At 36.0% G+C, this 17,255-nt stretch overlaps 1 protein-coding gene and 2 long non-coding RNA genes across 10 annotated transcripts in view; 1 reads left to right on the top strand and 2 right to left on the bottom strand.

The window, feature by feature from the left end:
• LOC135794864 (uncharacterized) overlaps nt 1-17,255 on the top strand; it is a 28,769-nt gene that overhangs the window by 795 nt on the left and 10,719 nt on the right. Inside the window, exon 3 of one of the 3 annotated variants that reach the window (XR_010548971.1) lies at nt 5,750-5,776. This is a non-coding gene — a long non-coding RNA (uncharacterized lncRNA). Of the gene's footprint in view, nt 1-527; nt 1,091-5,749; nt 6,926-17,255 lie in introns of those variants that run through there. The other 2 variants (XR_010548969.1, XR_010548970.1) reach the window with 2 other exon arrangements.
• On the bottom strand, nt 8,533-13,591 carry LOC135794239 (uncharacterized). Its single transcript, XR_010548840.1, has 3 exons — nt 13,464-13,591; nt 9,688-9,799; nt 8,533-9,578 (listed from the first exon to the last, which is right to left on the bottom strand). It is a non-coding gene; the product is annotated as an uncharacterized lncRNA (long non-coding RNA).
• LOC135794859 (uncharacterized) overlaps nt 14,899-17,255 on the bottom strand; it is a 43,749-nt gene continuing 41,392 nt past the window's right edge. For all 6 annotated transcript variants that reach the window (XM_065306323.1, XM_065306327.1, XM_065306325.1 and 3 more), the window contains one exon: nt 14,899-17,252. In XM_065306323.1, coding sequence (XP_065162395.1) covers nt 16,937-17,252 — 316 coding nt within the window. In that variant the 3' untranslated portion in view covers nt 14,899-16,936. The remainder of the gene's footprint in view (nt 17,253-17,255) is intronic.

The raw sequence follows: 17,255 nt of genomic DNA, 5'->3' as shown, positions 1-17,255 counted from the left end.
CTTAAGGGTTTCACAAAACTTTTAATGAATAATCATCTGCCTGATGATGCCACAGTGTGGCGAAACATGTCGCAGAGTGTTAAAAGTTTTGTGAAACCCTTAAGGTTAATCCTTTCTTTCGACGCTTATGGTATTTCTTTGATTTTGTATTACAATATATTTAGTACCGTCGCAAGCGGTCATATCGTTACAATATGAAATGTGACAATACCGATGGTGATTTTGCATGCGAAATTCCCCTAAACAAGTTTTCTAGTCGCATTCCCTAAGTTGGCCATCCTGCATGTGACCTTGTTTGTTGCATATAGTGCGCGTTTTATTGCGCAGTTTTGTGCCGGTCGTTGGTTGGGTCGGGCGTGTTTCTCGTGGCTGTTATCATTTTATTTTGAGTTTGTAATTCGGTAAATCACGTTCAATTCGATAGTCCATCGACTGCATTTAGTTATTACTGACGCGTCTAGTGTTTATTATTAGATAATCAGGTGTCGAATATACAAAATCGTTAATTTTCTTTGTATTCATTGTAGGTATCGCAAGTTGCGTGCTATCAACTTCTTTACACTGCAGGTTCGCGAGTTACAGATTGCATGCAACGTCCTGCAACTTTTGTTGTGATATTATTTGGGAACTGGAATCTTCTTCGGGAAAATCAAGAAAGAACGGTTCAGTGCAAACTTGTTTTAAATTTTAATTCACCTATTTGTACACGTATTGTTTCACAAGTTTTACGCGTATGACGTCCAGTTAAATCTTTGCTTAGGCCGAGTTGTAACGACCGATCGTGTTATTGTTGTGAACATGCTTATCTAATCGTGTTTAGTATTACTGTATTTAAATGTGATTTAACTTTAGTTTGTGGTGAATTTTGCACCAAATACTTGGCCGTGATCATTTCGTATTATAATACATTTGCATATATTTTAGTACCGTCGCAAGCGGCCATATCGTTTCAATATGCAATGTGACAATACCTATGGCGTATTTTCGTCGATTGCTTATCAGTATTAGTGTCTAAATAAATTTTCGAGTTGCATTTATATCATACTAGCTGACCCGGCAAACTTTGTTCTGCCTCGCTTTTCACGTGCAATTTCTTGTTCTTCTTCAGTCCTTTCATTCGCAATCCTTTGAATCCTAGTTGCATTACGGTTTTGTCGGATAAGATTTGATCGTTTTGGTCGCTGCATGTTGAGTGGGGATGCTACCTACGAAGCATCGCACAAAGAAGAGACAGAGAAAACTCGTTTAGTATCTTCCAAAGAAGTTTTTATTTCAGAAAGTATTAAAAAAAGTATCCTACACTTACTAAGTCTTATTCAAACCAACACATCAACCGGGCAACTTCAACCAACACATACAAACCCACGCACGTCTATGCTTAGGGGGACGCTACGAATCGCACAAAAGGGAGACGGAGATAAAAAACATTATATTTGTGTGCTCTTTTTCTCCCGTAGGCTAAACCATATAAGCGAATATGTTTGTTCCCTTTTACACTGATTTGGCTTGCGGTTTCCTTTAAAAATGTAACGTTTCACGCACGTCTTTGCTTAGGGGGACGCTACGAATCGCACGTCTATGCTTAGGGGGAAGCTATGAATTGCACAAAGGACAGACGGAGATAATAGAAAACATTATATTTGTGTGCTCTTTTTCTCCCGTAGGCTAAACCATATATAAGGAGTTTTCACTTCAAAAAGTATCCTAGTAACCTTCTCCAAACAAAAACATCAACCGGTCAATTTCAACCCACACGTACACACATACACACGTCTATGCTACGAAGCATCGCACAAAGAGGAGACGGGGATAATAGAAAACTTTGTATTTGCGTTCTCTTATTCTCCCGCAAGATATGGATTTAAATCCATATACGCAAATATGTTTGTCTCTTTTTAGTGTCGTTTAGTGCCCTTTTAGAAAAGTTTTCACTTCAAAAGTATCCTATTACTAGAGTCCGACCGAAAGTGGATTTTAGCCGAAACCGAAACCGAAATTTCGGCCCTGCAATCAGTTTCGGCCGAAACCGAAACCGAAACTAATTTACATAAACATATTTTTCTACTTTTACCTAAACATCGCCAGTTTTTCCACGTTTTTTAGATACATAATCCATTTCGGGAGTAAAGTCCTCGTTTAGTCACTTGATACTTAATGTAGTATTAATATGAGCGAATTAAGATGGCAAGTAACGACCGCCATTAGCCGCGAAGTTAGCCGAGCGACGCACGACAATTCACGAAAAGTGAGTTTCGGTGCGGCCGAAAGTTTCGGCCATTTTTGACCGAAACTGAAGCCGAAACTCGAATTCTTGGCCGAAACTGGCCGAAACCGAAACCGAAACCGAAATTTCGGTCGGTCTCTACCTATTACCTTCTCCTGGCCCTAAGCTACCTCTCCACCAATTTTTAGCTAAATTGGATTAGCCGTTCTTTAGTTATAAAGGAGTTAACCAACACGACTTTCTTTTATATATATAGATTTTACACTTTGCGGAGAAGTTTTATTGCTTGTTTTGTCTCTGCAAAAATTCTCCATCGGCTTATACTCGTATTTGTTTGTTACGAAAATTCGACCTGCGACTTGCGAAAATTAGCATAAAAGATGGATTTTTTCACCCTTCTTCGTGAAATGTTTGTGTTTTTTGGGTTTGCATGTGATCTTGTTTGCTAAGTAGCTTCAAAATGGCCGCCAAAGTTTGCCCGTTTCTAGCATTTTTTATTACTTGCGGTGGAAAATATGCCATATCTTGGGAACGCTTTGTCATATTTTAGTTTTTTCTATATTTTATGATAGGACAAGAGTGCATTTTTAAGATGAATCCTTGAAGCCCCGCGAAATTCGGTCGTAATTGCCTCAAAATGGGCGCCAAAGTTTGCTCCTTTTTTGCATTTTTCAAAACACGCAGTTGAAAACAGGCTCTATTTCGGGAACCCTTTGTCATATTTTAGTTTTGTCTCTATTTAATGATAGGGCAAGAGTGCATTTTTAAGATGTACCCCTGAACCTGAACGCTATGGACGCTATGGTGCACGGTAATTTAAATGTTACAATCACAAATTCCCTGCAACTAATGTTGAATGTTATAATAAACACTTTTTTTTAATATGTGAATTGTATTGTTCAGTTGTACCCAAACAATGACACTCAATACGATGATTTCTTTTGAGTTACTGTTAATTTTACAATGGAGCAATATATAAAGGCAATTGCGCACGCGCAAGCTCCATAAAGTACTTTAGTCACGGCCTTGGCCGTGCAACGCATGAGATTCCCGAGTGTCGTCGTTGAAATCTCCTCACGCCGTATGCAGCAGTTTCTACTTTAAACTGTCGCGTTGTTGCTTTTAGTCGCGTTTTTGACCTTTTACTATTGGAAATATAATTATTTTATATTTTTATCTGATAGAGAATTTTTCAGTCTTTCATAATCAGCAATTCGTGGGTTGCTATCGCTTTTAGTTTAAGAGATATTAATGATCGAAAATCGTCGATAAAGAGTGTATCAAGCACCCCCTCATGGCACTTTTTCTTAAGAATTAAAATTTCATCTCTCAGATTTCCGTTTTAACTATCCTATCTTAATTTTATATTTTTATAATTATTGTTGTGGATATTAATTACTACCCTTATCACTTAGAGATATGAAGTTACCAATTCTCAGACCTACTGAATACGCATATAAAAATTTTCTTTGAGCGGGATGAAAAATGATTAAATTACTAAAATGGCTATAAAGAAATAGGGGTTGGTGATAAAAAACTAAAAATTTAGGGTTGTATGTATTTTTTAATTCCACATTATAAAAAAATAAAACAAAAGAATTTGTCCAAAATTTAAAAAAGTTAAGGGTGAACAACCCTTATCACTTAGGGTATGAAAAATAGATGTTAGCCGATTCTCAGACCTACTGAATACGCATATAAAATTTGGTAAAAATCGGTAAAGCCGTTTCGGAGGAGTATGGAAACAAACACTGTGACACGCAAATTTTATATATATAGATAAAATTAGCCAATTGGCCGGTTTAGCCTTTACCTCATTAGCCTGGCTAATTTCGGCTAACCGGCTTAGCCGGTTAACCGAAATTAGCCAGGCTAATCAGCTAAAGGCTAAACCGGCCAATGGGCTAATTTTATATTATCGCATTTGCCGTGCGAGATACTACGCGTAAGATTCTGGTCGCGCTGTCGCGTGCAGCAGATTTTAGTTTAGTTCTTATGACAGGTACAGTGTCTATTGCAATTCGTGCACATGGTTGCGTGGCATCAACGCGCTGGCTTTGCATCTATTGCTTTTACCAGCCGGGTTTATGCAGCAGACACAGAATCTTATTGTGAACTGTCGCATCCTTGCATGCGCAGTTTCGGCATGCTCTATTGTTGGATTGCAGCTAGTTTCGTGCCGGTCTCTGGCGTATCCAGACGTATATCGCGCAATGCGTTTTGTTTTATCAAGTTTCAAAGTTTGCATTATATTTGGTCATCTATCGACTTAGTCATAATATGCATCTGCAGTGTTTTATAATTTTTTTATTACTATCTATGTCGAATACGTAACCCATATTGTATATGTATATAAAAATATATTTATTTATTAAAATTACAACGTGATTTTGGATTTAGATATTTAAAACTCATAAATCAAACCTGTAAATCCAAAATCACGAAAAAGTTCTATTACGCGAGTTATATTGAAAGTTGTGTGTGTGCGCCGTAGTACTAGTTGTGTTAGGAATTGTAGTTTTTTTAGTATAACACGCGAACGCGGTGTCACAATTAGCTCGGAATAATTTTTCCAGATGCAGAATTCAATTCTGTATCCCCTTGTATTGAAATTTATTGCGAGAAAATTCCATAACCCGAGTTATATTGAAAGTTGTGTGTGTGCGCCGTAGGACTCGTTGCGCTAGGAATTGTAGTTTTTTAGTATAACCCGCGAACACGGTAGCACAATAAGTTCGTAATAATTTTTCTAGATACAGAATTTAATTTTGTATCCCCCTGTATTAAAATTTATTGTGAGAAAAATCCATAACGCGAGTTATGAAGTTTTTTAGTATAACACGCAGACGCGGTGTCAGTAAATTCGGAATAATTTTCCCTGATGAGTACTTTAATTCTATATTTTTTTCTTTAATTATTTCCCTGCATTGAGGTTTATTGCGTTAAAAAAATTAGAATTTGGCTGTGTCTCGGGAACTATTGGTGCAATATTTTTATTTTTAAAGTTGCGACGAAATTTACAACTGATGCAATGATATATTATATTTTATTTTATTTTAGTACGCATCAGAAATGCTCTGTTTCAATTCTACTCGCTTATCGGGGTTTGTGTATAAACAAGTTTTTATATCGCTATAATGTTCGACCGCTTCAGTCTGTTCTTACCAGCATTCGGCTTGGCGACATTATTTCATTCATTCCGATTACATTACATTTTATTGATTATAAATCAGCATTACTTGCGGCACCAAATGACAACAGACGTGTGGAGTGCTTTGTTAAGGATGATTTACGCGTGTATACATTTGCGTGTCGGCTATTGGATTATTTCGAGGCTGAGAATTGGATTTAGAAATATGTATCCTATTCGTAATTTAAGTAAGTGTAATTAACGACTCTTCTTAGCAGGATATTCCGGGAAATTTGTGTGTTAAAATAGTACATGTTCATTATCCGACAAAATGAATTTGAATAAGTGTGCATCATAGTGCAAGTTCTTACTCACGTGTTTTTTTTCTGTTTCAGTACTATCTTTGATAATCTGATGCACTGGTAAGTTTGTAAACGTTATTACATCAAAATTACATATTTATCTTAAATCGCAGGTAACGTGAGTACCGCAATAAAATAAAATTGATGCGTGCCGTCGGAGGCGACTTCGAATAACGTGAATTTTGCTTGCATTTTCTTTTTATTTCATAAATCTGCAGGCTCTTTAACGTATTTTCGTAGTTTAACAATTAATTATTGCGACTTATGTATTTGCAAAAGATGATTTAAATTTCTTTCCGCGTGTGTGCTTGAGGTGCCGTCGGCGGACACGTTTTGCCTTGCTTGTGGCGTATCTGGAGAATTCGTCGCAAAGAAATTTTCAAAATTTCTAGCTCTTTATTCTTAAATTAAAATGTAATTGTATTTTCGTTGTTTCATCCTCTCTAATCGTGAATCTAATTCCATGCATGGAAAATTTTGAATTTTCTTATTAAATATAGCGATTTTCTTCTTGTATCACCCTATGTATTAATTTTCCTTGCTCTCTAATGTAAAACTGGCTAAATTTGTCGTTTTCGGGTTTTTTTCTATATAAACTTTGTATTTTATTTTTAAATTTGGAAATTTCTTATTTTTAACACCCTGTATGTTTGTTTTTCTTAATTTCCTATTACAAATTTTCTAAATTTGTTGTGTGTTTTCTTCTTTGAACTATTGATTTTCTTTTTGTAACACCCTGTATATTTGTTTTCCTTAATTTCCTATAAAAAAACTCTATATTTAGTGTTTCCTATTATTTTAGTTCTTGAACTTGGCATTTTCTTTTGTGATGTAGTAATTTTCTTTTTGTATCACCTTGTATATTAGTTTTCCTAACAGCTTGTTGAAAATCACCTTTAGTTGTAAGATTTCTCTGTTTTGAACTTCGAATTTTCTTTCTATATACAGGGTTAACGAGCTGCCTTTGTAGTGTTCAGAGTTTTTTTGTTTGCCCTTTAAATTTTCCTTTCGTAACACCCTGTTTATTTGTTTCCATTTTCAATCACCTAGAAAATTGGCTATTTTCTAATTTTATTATTCCAGTAGAACTTTATGAAGTAGTACTTGCTGATATGTGCGCGGCTAAGCAGGTCGTAAGTCCTGTTTCAATATGGCGACATGTATTTTGTTGACTTGTAAAATCTAAACTTGTATTCTATTATTAATAAAGAAATAGAAAGATATATTGACTTCTTTGATGTGTGTGTTCGCCTTCAGGAACAGGTCTCTAAGAGAGTTCCCTCTCTCAGGGGATGATCCCCTCTATAAAAATGGTTAAGGTAACCTGTGTGATTTGTGTGCTCCTTTTTTCATTTCAGCTACAGGTCAGAACTTGTAAGAATATTTTCAAGTGTCGTCTCTCTTGAGACGACTTAAAACTTAGAAATATTTGAACAAGACCTTACAAGGATTGTCCTTATAAGGAGTTCCCTCTCTCTGGGGATGATCCCCCACCATAAAAATTGTTGATATGCCTGATAATTCCGGGGATGAAGCGTAGAGACAGCGTAGCTGTAGGATGGGCCGGGAGCAATGGACACATCGAAGCAGTGACTTAGACTGTCTAACGACACGGGCCAAAAAATTAAAAATCTTCTCTACTCTACTCCCCAATACTTTTCTTCTTTTTCTTCTCTGTTTCTCTATTTACTTACATACATTTCTTAGTGCCTTCACTTGTATTTCAATTTCTCTCATATTTTATTTGAGTTTACATATGCAACCCAAATTACACCTGATATTTTTATGTTTGAGAAAAATGCCTTCTGTAACTGGGGATCGAACCACCGATCTACTGGATAGCAACATGTGCTGCGTACCTGCGAGGCACGCGGCTTTCTTATCAAATCTTATTGGTTTCTTCTATATATGTTTTCATGTCTTATAGTAAAATAAAACAACAACATACATATACTACACTTTACTATACCATGCTATACTGTGGTGTACTCTTAAAGTACAACATGACCTCACACTAATCCTGAAAACGACTAAGTGAACACAAGGGACACATGTAAACAAAAATATAAAATTCAATTATCCTTTATTAACTAAATCATTCACAATTTACAACATGATAACTGTAAGATTTAAAAAATTAAATAAAATTCAAATTTTATTTGATGCTAGGTACTCCTTCGTTCTTTTATCAATGAAGGACTAAAGCGCACAGACACGTTTCCACAAATTGAATGTAATTGATGATACGCCCTTCTCTACTATTCCACACGGAGATTCCAAATATACTCACTTGTACTCACGTCAAACACATAAGTTAAACTTAAAGTAAATATCCAGTCACCAAAACATATACGACGGACGCCGCGCACGCTCCGCAAAGAATCACTCAAATCATTCGTTGTGCGCTACACTGGAATGTTACCACTAAATGCCTCTCATGGTCAACCGTTTCTAGTAATACTATAAAATATCAAGAAACGCGAGAAGTCGTCACTACGTTTGATTAATGAATAAAACACGTGTGCACCACGCAACAGCGCTCAAATGACTAAGCCGAACTAAGCAAGACAGAAAATTGATAACTGACCCGCAGTTGGAAAGGCATTCTTCTGTGGTAAAATACCACTTTTGTGGCTTCCCCTTGTAATAAACACACATGTTGTACATTTCAATGATAAACAACTAGAATACTTAAAACCACATTAAATAATGATTGTATCGGGTTCGCCCGCTACACACCTAAAACAAAATCAGCACATCAAACCACAAAGATTATTTTTTTGCAGGATTCCCGTATCCTAATAATACAAATCATATATGAAAAAGATAAACAAATTTAATACTTAAAATCTGATAAAATAATCGTAATCTTATAACAATTCGGGCGCCTGCTAGACTCCGAATACAATAAAAAATTAGCACATTGAAACACAAAAAATGTCATTCTTGCCGGTTTCCCGTGTGCTAATCATACAAATTATAATCTTATCACAAATTATAAAATTATATTATTATAACATTATCGACGGACTATTCGAATGCGTTACAATTGGAATTGCGTTTCTTTCGACAATACCCCTTCGAGAGCGACAGTTAGAAATAATGATTGAAACATGGATAACAATGAAAAACAATTTCACCCTTCAAGTAAAAATTCCACTGCACAACCAAATTTACACATGTTACACACGCAACTTCGGCAACAAACCCAATGGACAATTTCTCTAGAAACGTCCCCTACGCGAGTTAAAGCTAGACAACAGTGTGCCAACTAGCAAATACCCTTATCCGCATTACTGCCAAGAAATACAGAGACAACTCCGCCAGTTTTCAGCAATAATCGGGAAGCGATTAAATGTGCAATACAATGTAAACTCTTGATAACTTTTTTTTAATAATGAGGTAGAAATACGTACAAGAAGGCTGGTTTTGTAGCAAATTACTAGATGAGTAAAATTTGTTCTTAGTAAGTATCGTTATAAAGTGTTTACACTGCATGTTATTTCACAAGCACTCATCACATTAATTGTCAAAGGTCCCTAAATATATACAATGCTAATCATAAGTTAACTAAATGAATGCATTCGTGGTTTAATAATCGAGAAGTTTTTTTTGTGTCCTTCCCTGTGCGCATTAGTTGTACTGGGTTGAAAAATAATGTGTGGGCGCAAGAAGCGATTTCAAAATAAGTGACAAATTCTCGCATCCCATCGAAACCCGTTTGCTCTCCACCAGGTTTGTAGGTGTCCCTTTGGTTGATATCGTAGCAAAACCAGTCATATGCGAACACGTCGAATCGCAGGTGATTATCGAATGAATTTTCCGCCGTAGTATGCATCCGGGTTTATTTACGCTTCAAATTCTAAAATCAAATTTGTTATTGTATTAATATGCCGGGATGCATAGTTAATTACCGCGTATGAATTAAATGGAATGGCGGTAAACAAACACAATGAAAATGTACATTTTACCTTTCTCTCCCGCGGCGCATGAAGGTAGCTGGAACATGGACAAGACGGACGCCACTTCTGGTAGCCAAGAGTTGATCCTCGGGCAACTATTTGGAGCAAAATTCACCAAGACCTAAAATTAAATCACATTTAAATACAGTAATACTAAACACGATTAGTTCACGACATGTTTACAACAATAACAATATATCATTCTAATCCGGCCTAAGTCAACTGCACGCATGTGGATAATACTTGTGGAACAATGCATGCACAAATAGGTGAATTAAAATTTAAAAAAATCTGCACTGCACCGTTCTTTCTCGGCTTCCACGCAGATTAATGCCCATGTACTCATCCATTGCCCAAATAATATCACAACAAATGCGGCAAGACGTAGCATGCAATGTCCTACTGTATCACGCAAACGTGCAGTGTAAACAAGTTGATAGCATGGGACCAACTTGCAATACGCACAACGAACGCAAAGAAAATTAATGATTTTGTAATAAAACACCAAACACGTCAATAATACCTAAATACAGTCGATGGACGATCGAAATGAACGCGATTTACCGAATACTAAAATAAAAAATAAAAAATAACAGCCGCGAGAAACTCGTCCAACCCAACCAACGACCGGCACAAAACTGCGGCACACGTCAACACGCAATAGTACTGTACGCCCGCCGCAATACAATTTGCAGTATTTGCAACAAGCAAGGTGGCATGCAGATAAGTAATAGTGGAATTCTGCGTGCAAAATCACATTAAAAAATTTCAAATCATTCGGCAAAAATCACATGGATCCTATATACAACGAAGGGTTCTCGAGATATGGCCTGTTTTACACTGCGTGTTTTGTAAAATGCAAGATAAGGGCACATTTTAGAGGCCATTTTAAGGCAGTTACGACCAAATTTTGCGGGGTTCAAGGGTGCATCTTAAAATGCACTTATGTCCTATCATTAAATAAAAAACAAAGATATGACAAAGGGTTCCCGAGTTCTGGCCTGTTTGCCATCGCGTGTTTTAAAAAATGCAAGAAAAGGGCAAACTTTGGCGGCCATTTTGAGGCAGTTACGACGAAATTTCGCGAGGGTTATGGGGTGCATTTTAATAATGCACTCAAGCCATATCATAAAATAAATAAAAAGATTAAATATGACGAAGGGTTCCCGAGATATGGACTGTTTTCCACCGTTTGTTTTGAAAAATGCAAGATAAGGGCAAATTTTAGAGGCCATTTTAAGGCAGTTACGACCAAATTTTGCGGGGTTCAAGGGTGCATCTTAAAATGCACTTATGTCCACTCATTAAATAAAAAACAAAAATATGACAAAGGGTTCCCGTGATATGGCCTGGTTTCCATCGCGTGTTTTAAAAAATGCAAGAAAAGGGCAAACTTTGGCGGCCATTTTGAGGCAGTTATGACGAAATTTCGCAAGGGTTATGGGGTGCATTTTAAAAATGCCCTCTTACCATATCATAAAATAAATAAAAAGATAAAATATGACGAAGGGTTCCCGAGATATGGCCTGTTTTCCACCGTGTGTTTTGAAAAATGCAAGAAAAGGGCAAACTTTGGCGGCCATTTTGAGGCAGTTATGACCAAATTTCGCGAGGGTTATGAGGTGCATTTTAAAAATGCCCTCTTACCATATCATAAAATAAATAAAAAGATAAAATATGACGAAGGGTTCACGAGATATGGTCTGTTTTCCACCGTGTGTTTTGCAAAATGCAAGAAAAGGGCAAACTTTGGCGGCCATTTTGAGGCAGTTACGACTAAATTTTGCGGTGGTTCAGGGGTGCATCTTAACAATGCACTCTTTTCCTATCATTAAATAAAGAAAAAATAAAAATATGACAAAAGGTTCTCGAGATATAACCTGTTTTCCATCGCGTGTTTTAAAAAATGCAAAAAAAATTCTGCGAGCAAAATCACATTAAAAAATTTCAAATCACATGGATCCTATATACAACGAAGGGTTCTCGAGATATGGCCTGTTTTACACTGCGTGTTTTGTAAAATGCAAGATAAGGGCAAATTTTAGAGGCCATTTTAAGGCAGTTACGACCAAATTTTGCGGGGGTTCAGGGGTGCATCTTAAAAATGCACTTATGTCCTCTCATTAAATAAAAAAAACAAAGATATGACAAAGGGTTCCCGACTTCTGGCCTGTTTGCCATCGCGTGTTTTAAAAAATGCAAGAAAAGGGCAAACTTTGGCGGCCATTTTGAGGCAGTTACGACCAAATTTCGCGAGGGTTATGGGGTGCATTTTAAAAATGCCCTCTTGCCATATCATAAAATAAATAAAAAGATAAAATATGACAAAGGGTTCCCGAGATATGGTCTGTTTTCCACCGTGTGTTTTGAAAAATGCAAGAAAAGGGCAAATTTTGGCGACCATTTTGAGGCAGTTACGACTAAATTTTGCGGCGGTTCAGGGGTGCATCTTAACAATGCACTCTTTTCCTATCATTAAATAAATAAAAAATAAAAATATGACATAGGGTTCCCGAGATATGGCCTGTTTTCCATCGCGTGTTTTAAAAAATGCAAGAAAAGGGCAAACTTTGGCGGCCATTTTGGGGCAGTTACGACCAAATTCTGCGGGGGTTCAGGGTTGCATCTTAAAAATGCACTCTTGTCCTATCATTAAATAAAGAAAAAATAAAAATATGACAAAGGGTTCCCGTGATATGGCCTGTTTTCCATCGCGTGTTTTAAAAAATGCAAGAAAAGGGCAAACTTTGGCGGCCATTTTGAGGCAGTTACGACCAAATTTTGCGAGGGTTATGAGGTGCATTTTAAAAATGCACTCTTGCCATATCATAAAATAAATAAAAAGATAAAATATGACGAAGGGTTCCCGAGATATGGCCTGTTTTCCACCGTGTGTTTTGAAAAATGCAAGAAAAGGGCAAACTTTGGCGGCCATTTTGAGGCAGTTACGACCAAATTTTGCGGGGTTCAGGGGTGCATCTTAAAAATGCACTCTTGTCCTATCATTAAATAAAGAAAAAATAAAAATATGACAAAGGGTTCCCGAGATATGGCCTGTTTTCCATCGCGTGTTTTAAAAAATGCAAGAAAAGGGCAAACTTTGGCGGTCATTTTGGGGCAGTTACGACCAAATTCTGCGAGGGTTATGAGGTGCATCTTAAAAATGCACTCTTGTCCTATCATTAAATAAAGAGAAAATAAAAATATGACAAAAGGTTCCCGAGCTATGGCCTGTTTTCCATCACGTGTTTTGAAAAATGCAAGAAAAGGGCAAACTTTGGCGGCCATTTTTAAGCAGTTACAACCAAATTTCGCGAGGGTTCAGGGATGCATCTTAGAAATGCGCTCTTGCCCTATCATTAAATGGAGACAAATCTAAAATATGACAAAGGGTTCCCGAGATATGACCTGTTTTCCATCGCCTGTTTTAAAAAATGCAAGAAAAGGGCAAACTTTGGCGGCCATTTTGAGGCAGTTACGACCAAATTTGGCGGGGGTTCAGGGTTGCATCTTAAAAATGCACTCTTGTCCTATCATTAAATAAAGAAAAAATAAAAATATGACAAAAGGTTCTTGAGATATAGCCTGTTTTCCATCGCGTGTTTCAGAAAATGCAAGAAAAGGGCAAACTTTGGGGGCCATTTTAAGGCAGTTACGACCGAATTTCTCGGGGGTTCAGGAGTGCATCTTAAAAATGCACTCTTGCCCTATCATTGAATAGAGAAAAATCTAAAATATAAATACCAAATAGTTCAATTTAAATTTTAAAAAAGTTTGCACTGTACCGTTCTTTCTCGGTTTTCCCGAAGGCGATTGTCCATGCTCCAATCCATTGGCCAAATAATATCGCAACAAAAGTTGCAAGACGTTGCATGTAACCTGTATCTCGCGAACGTGCCTTGTAAACAAGTTGCAAAGAAAATTAACGATTTTTTATATTCGACACCTCATTATCAAATAATAAATACTAGACGCGTCAGTAATAACTAAATGTAGTCGATAGACTATCGAAATGAACGCGATTTACCAAATTACAAACTCAAAATAAAATGATAACAGCCACGAGAAACACGCCCGACCCGACCGACAACCGGTAAAAAACTGCGCTGAGAACATGTCGCAGCACAATCTGCAACGGCGCCCAACACACGCGATAATCCTGCGCGCACGCCGCATTAAAACGCGCACTATATGCAACAAACAAGGTCGCATGCAGGATGGCCAACTTAGGGAATGCGCCTAGAAAACTTGTTTAGGGGAATTTCGCATGCAAAATTGCCATAGGTATTGTCACATTGCATATTGTAACGATATGGCCGCTTGCGACGGTACTAAATATTTTGTAATACAAAATCAATGAAATACCATAAGTATTGACACATACGCCTATCGGAACCATTAGACCACGTGCCCCAATACGAATTATATGCAAATAAATTATGTGTATTATAATAAACAAACGATAAATACATGACAATTCATGCTACAACCAAACATAACCTACACAACCAGTGATCTGTATACAAATAGGAAAAATGTGATTGAATTATACACCTACAAATTGTAATTAAAAGAAAAAAAGTTGAAATATTTCAAAAGATTTAAGTACAATATATTCATACATCATAGAAGAAATACAACATGGGTTGTTGAATTAAAAGTTACTTACACAAGAATAATGATCAATTAATCTACATGGGGGCCATCCTATATCCAATTCATTTAGCGACCGCATTCGAACCTCGTCACTTGCATAAGTATGCACACGAAACGCGATCAAACATCTACCACTTTTTACAATAATGTATATTAAACACATAAATAATAAATCACATTACTATAGTAGTTACAATTAAATACTCGATTGATGTACGAATATAATGCAAATTTAAAAAGCAAAAGTCCGAACAAACAATACGAGTGGATGAAAACACGCCTGGATTAACTAGCGACCGGCGCGAAACTGACTTCAAACCCATCGATTGCGCATGCCGTAACGAAGCAAGCAATGACGCGATAGTTTACGATAAGAAAGCAAGAGATGCGCAAGGCCAGCGCGTCGATGGCATGCGACCTTGTGCGCGAATTGCGAATCGCCTGTTTTTTGATTCAATAATGTCGACACTGCAAATAGTTAACAATAAAATATAATTTTACATTAAAATAAATATTTTACAAGGTGTACTCGTAGTGTAGAAATTAATAGGAAACTGTGAAACATTCTTGATTTATTTATTTTATTCTTGAAGAAAATAATATCTAAATTTTTATTCAGAATTTCATTTCCGTCATAATAAATTTTATGCGTTGTCGTGTTATATTCACGTACAATTATAACATTCGAAATAACAATCATTATTCTTCAATATCATGTTTTTTCCTAAGATAAAAGTAAATCAAATGCTGTCAATTAATTCTATATTTTGCGTATAAGTCAGATCTACAACATCTACAAGAGTGTAGGGAATGTTTACGTGCCTATACTTGAATTTGCTTTTAAGTTTCAGTTTTAAATAATTGATTACAGGTATAATTACATTGTTCATAGTATGTATATAATCTATAATAATTGCTCGTTTTTGTATGCCAGTTGTATTTATTTAGATTGTGTTCAACTTGATAGCTACCAAAGTTTCAACTCACTTGAATAAGACAACAGTGTATTAATGTTTTTTTAATGTATTTTAAATGTCTATTTGCTTAAGTTTATTACCAACTCGATCTCTCGATCTCTTTTTAATTCATTTTGTCGTTAAAAACAACAGCGCTTTATTTGCAATTAAGATTGGTTCTCCTTATTTTATTGGTTTCGTTTTTGTTCCCGCCAAGTATTGCTATTAGAAGTGAAGTTCGTGAAAGTGTTAACACTTTATTGCATGATAAAATGTTCCGAACAAACTTGATGTGCAATAAAGTATGTGAACATGCATCGCGACGAATGTAAGTGAAATAATATCACAGTTTAACATGAAATAATTATAGTGCGATAATGAATTGTATAGTATGTGAGTTAGATTCTCAGTACCCATCAATTGCAGCTTGTGGTTAAAAACACACTAAAAAAATGCTCGTTGCATACAATTCACACACAAATGCGATTAAATCGCAATGAGTTGTAATAAAATACAGACTTATCTATATCAATATAATATGATAGTTTAACATTGTTTTCTTACGTACTTATCAACATTCAAAGTGCAATCAACTTAAAATGAATTAAATGCAACGTATTTCGTATTTTATATACAAATCGTACCTTTCTTTTAACAAGATCACGTATTAACAATAATCATAAACGGTACAATGTGTATTCTTTAACATTATATTATATATATATATATATATATTTGAAATCACCAATAATCAAATATTTACCATCTACCATGTTAATTACTTAACTTGACAAAATTCTTCATTTCAATTCGTCCACTTTGCTTCGTTAATAGTATATTTATTAAGGAAACAGCTAAAATGTTTGTTCGAGCAGTAGAAAATCAGTCTCATATACAAAGCCTTTTTCTGATGTTCCATATTCTTAAATTCTACAGCAATTTATATTTTCTTGTTTTCATCGTTCTTATTTTGGACGAAAACGTACAAAATACTTAATAAGTGCACTAGTTGTTAGCCATTTTGAATCGAGTTAATGAGATTTATTTACAAACACGTGCATTGCTTGCGTTTTAATGAAAGTCTCATTAGATCATGGAAGAATACGTAAATGGCAAAGTTTTAAATCGAACCGAACACATGGTAGCATTTTATCCAAATATAAATTAAATGAAGAAAATGATTTTATAGGTGAACTTGAATAGAATAATATGTTCCTTTGGATCATGGTCGTGATGTCTCGATGTGTGCTTAGTTCCTTCAGACAGTATAAGTGGTGATGTGATCTATACAATTAAAGTAAGATTTGAGCGTTTGAATATAAAGTATAACATAGGTGAAATGATGGTATGAAGTATAAAGCATGAAATATCGGATACTCCTTTAGGCTTTCATCTGAAGAACCGTAATATCAACTTCAATCTAGAGTATTGCAGGTAATTTAATAAGTACTGTTCATATTTGTTGGTCTATCCACTATATATATATTAATTTCTAACCAATATCCAATAAAATATTTCGACTTTTGAAAATAATAACTCATGGGTCCTGTTGTGTATCAATATTTTCCAATGCAATCATATGTGTACTCGTATATGCTTAGGAAAAACGCATTTCCACAACAATTTGTTTTGTTATGGGCCGATAATTAATCTGAGTGACCACCGCTTCCAGTGATAACAACTCGCTTCCAGGACGTTTCGTTATCAGGCAAGAGCAGCGTCTCGCCGCGCTTGATTTTGCCTCGACGATTTTTACTTGCCACAAGTAAAGGTGTTGTGGTGCTGCTCGACATTTTACCAACACTTTGGCTCTTGCACATTTCCGGTTTCCGTGCTTGCAGGGAATGCAACAATGGTGACGTTGCGCGAGGCGAATCTTCAGCATCACCACTGTCCAAACTCTCCGACGGGCTAATTGTGCGTTCACGTCGTTTTAGACTCAGCTCAAGGCGCCTCAAAAATCTA

Source organism: Atheta coriaria, unplaced genomic scaffold (genome assembly GCF_025399875.1).
Source record: "Atheta coriaria isolate IRGN ID8LTWV9N9 unplaced genomic scaffold, Caltech_Dcor_3.1 hic_scaffold_6_pilon, whole genome shotgun sequence".
In the NCBI taxonomy this organism is placed as follows: Eukaryota; Metazoa; Arthropoda; class Insecta; order Coleoptera; family Staphylinidae; genus Dalotia; species Dalotia coriaria.
The sequence above is the reverse complement of the archived record's forward strand: the minus strand, read 5'-3'. Positions and strand labels throughout refer to the sequence as shown.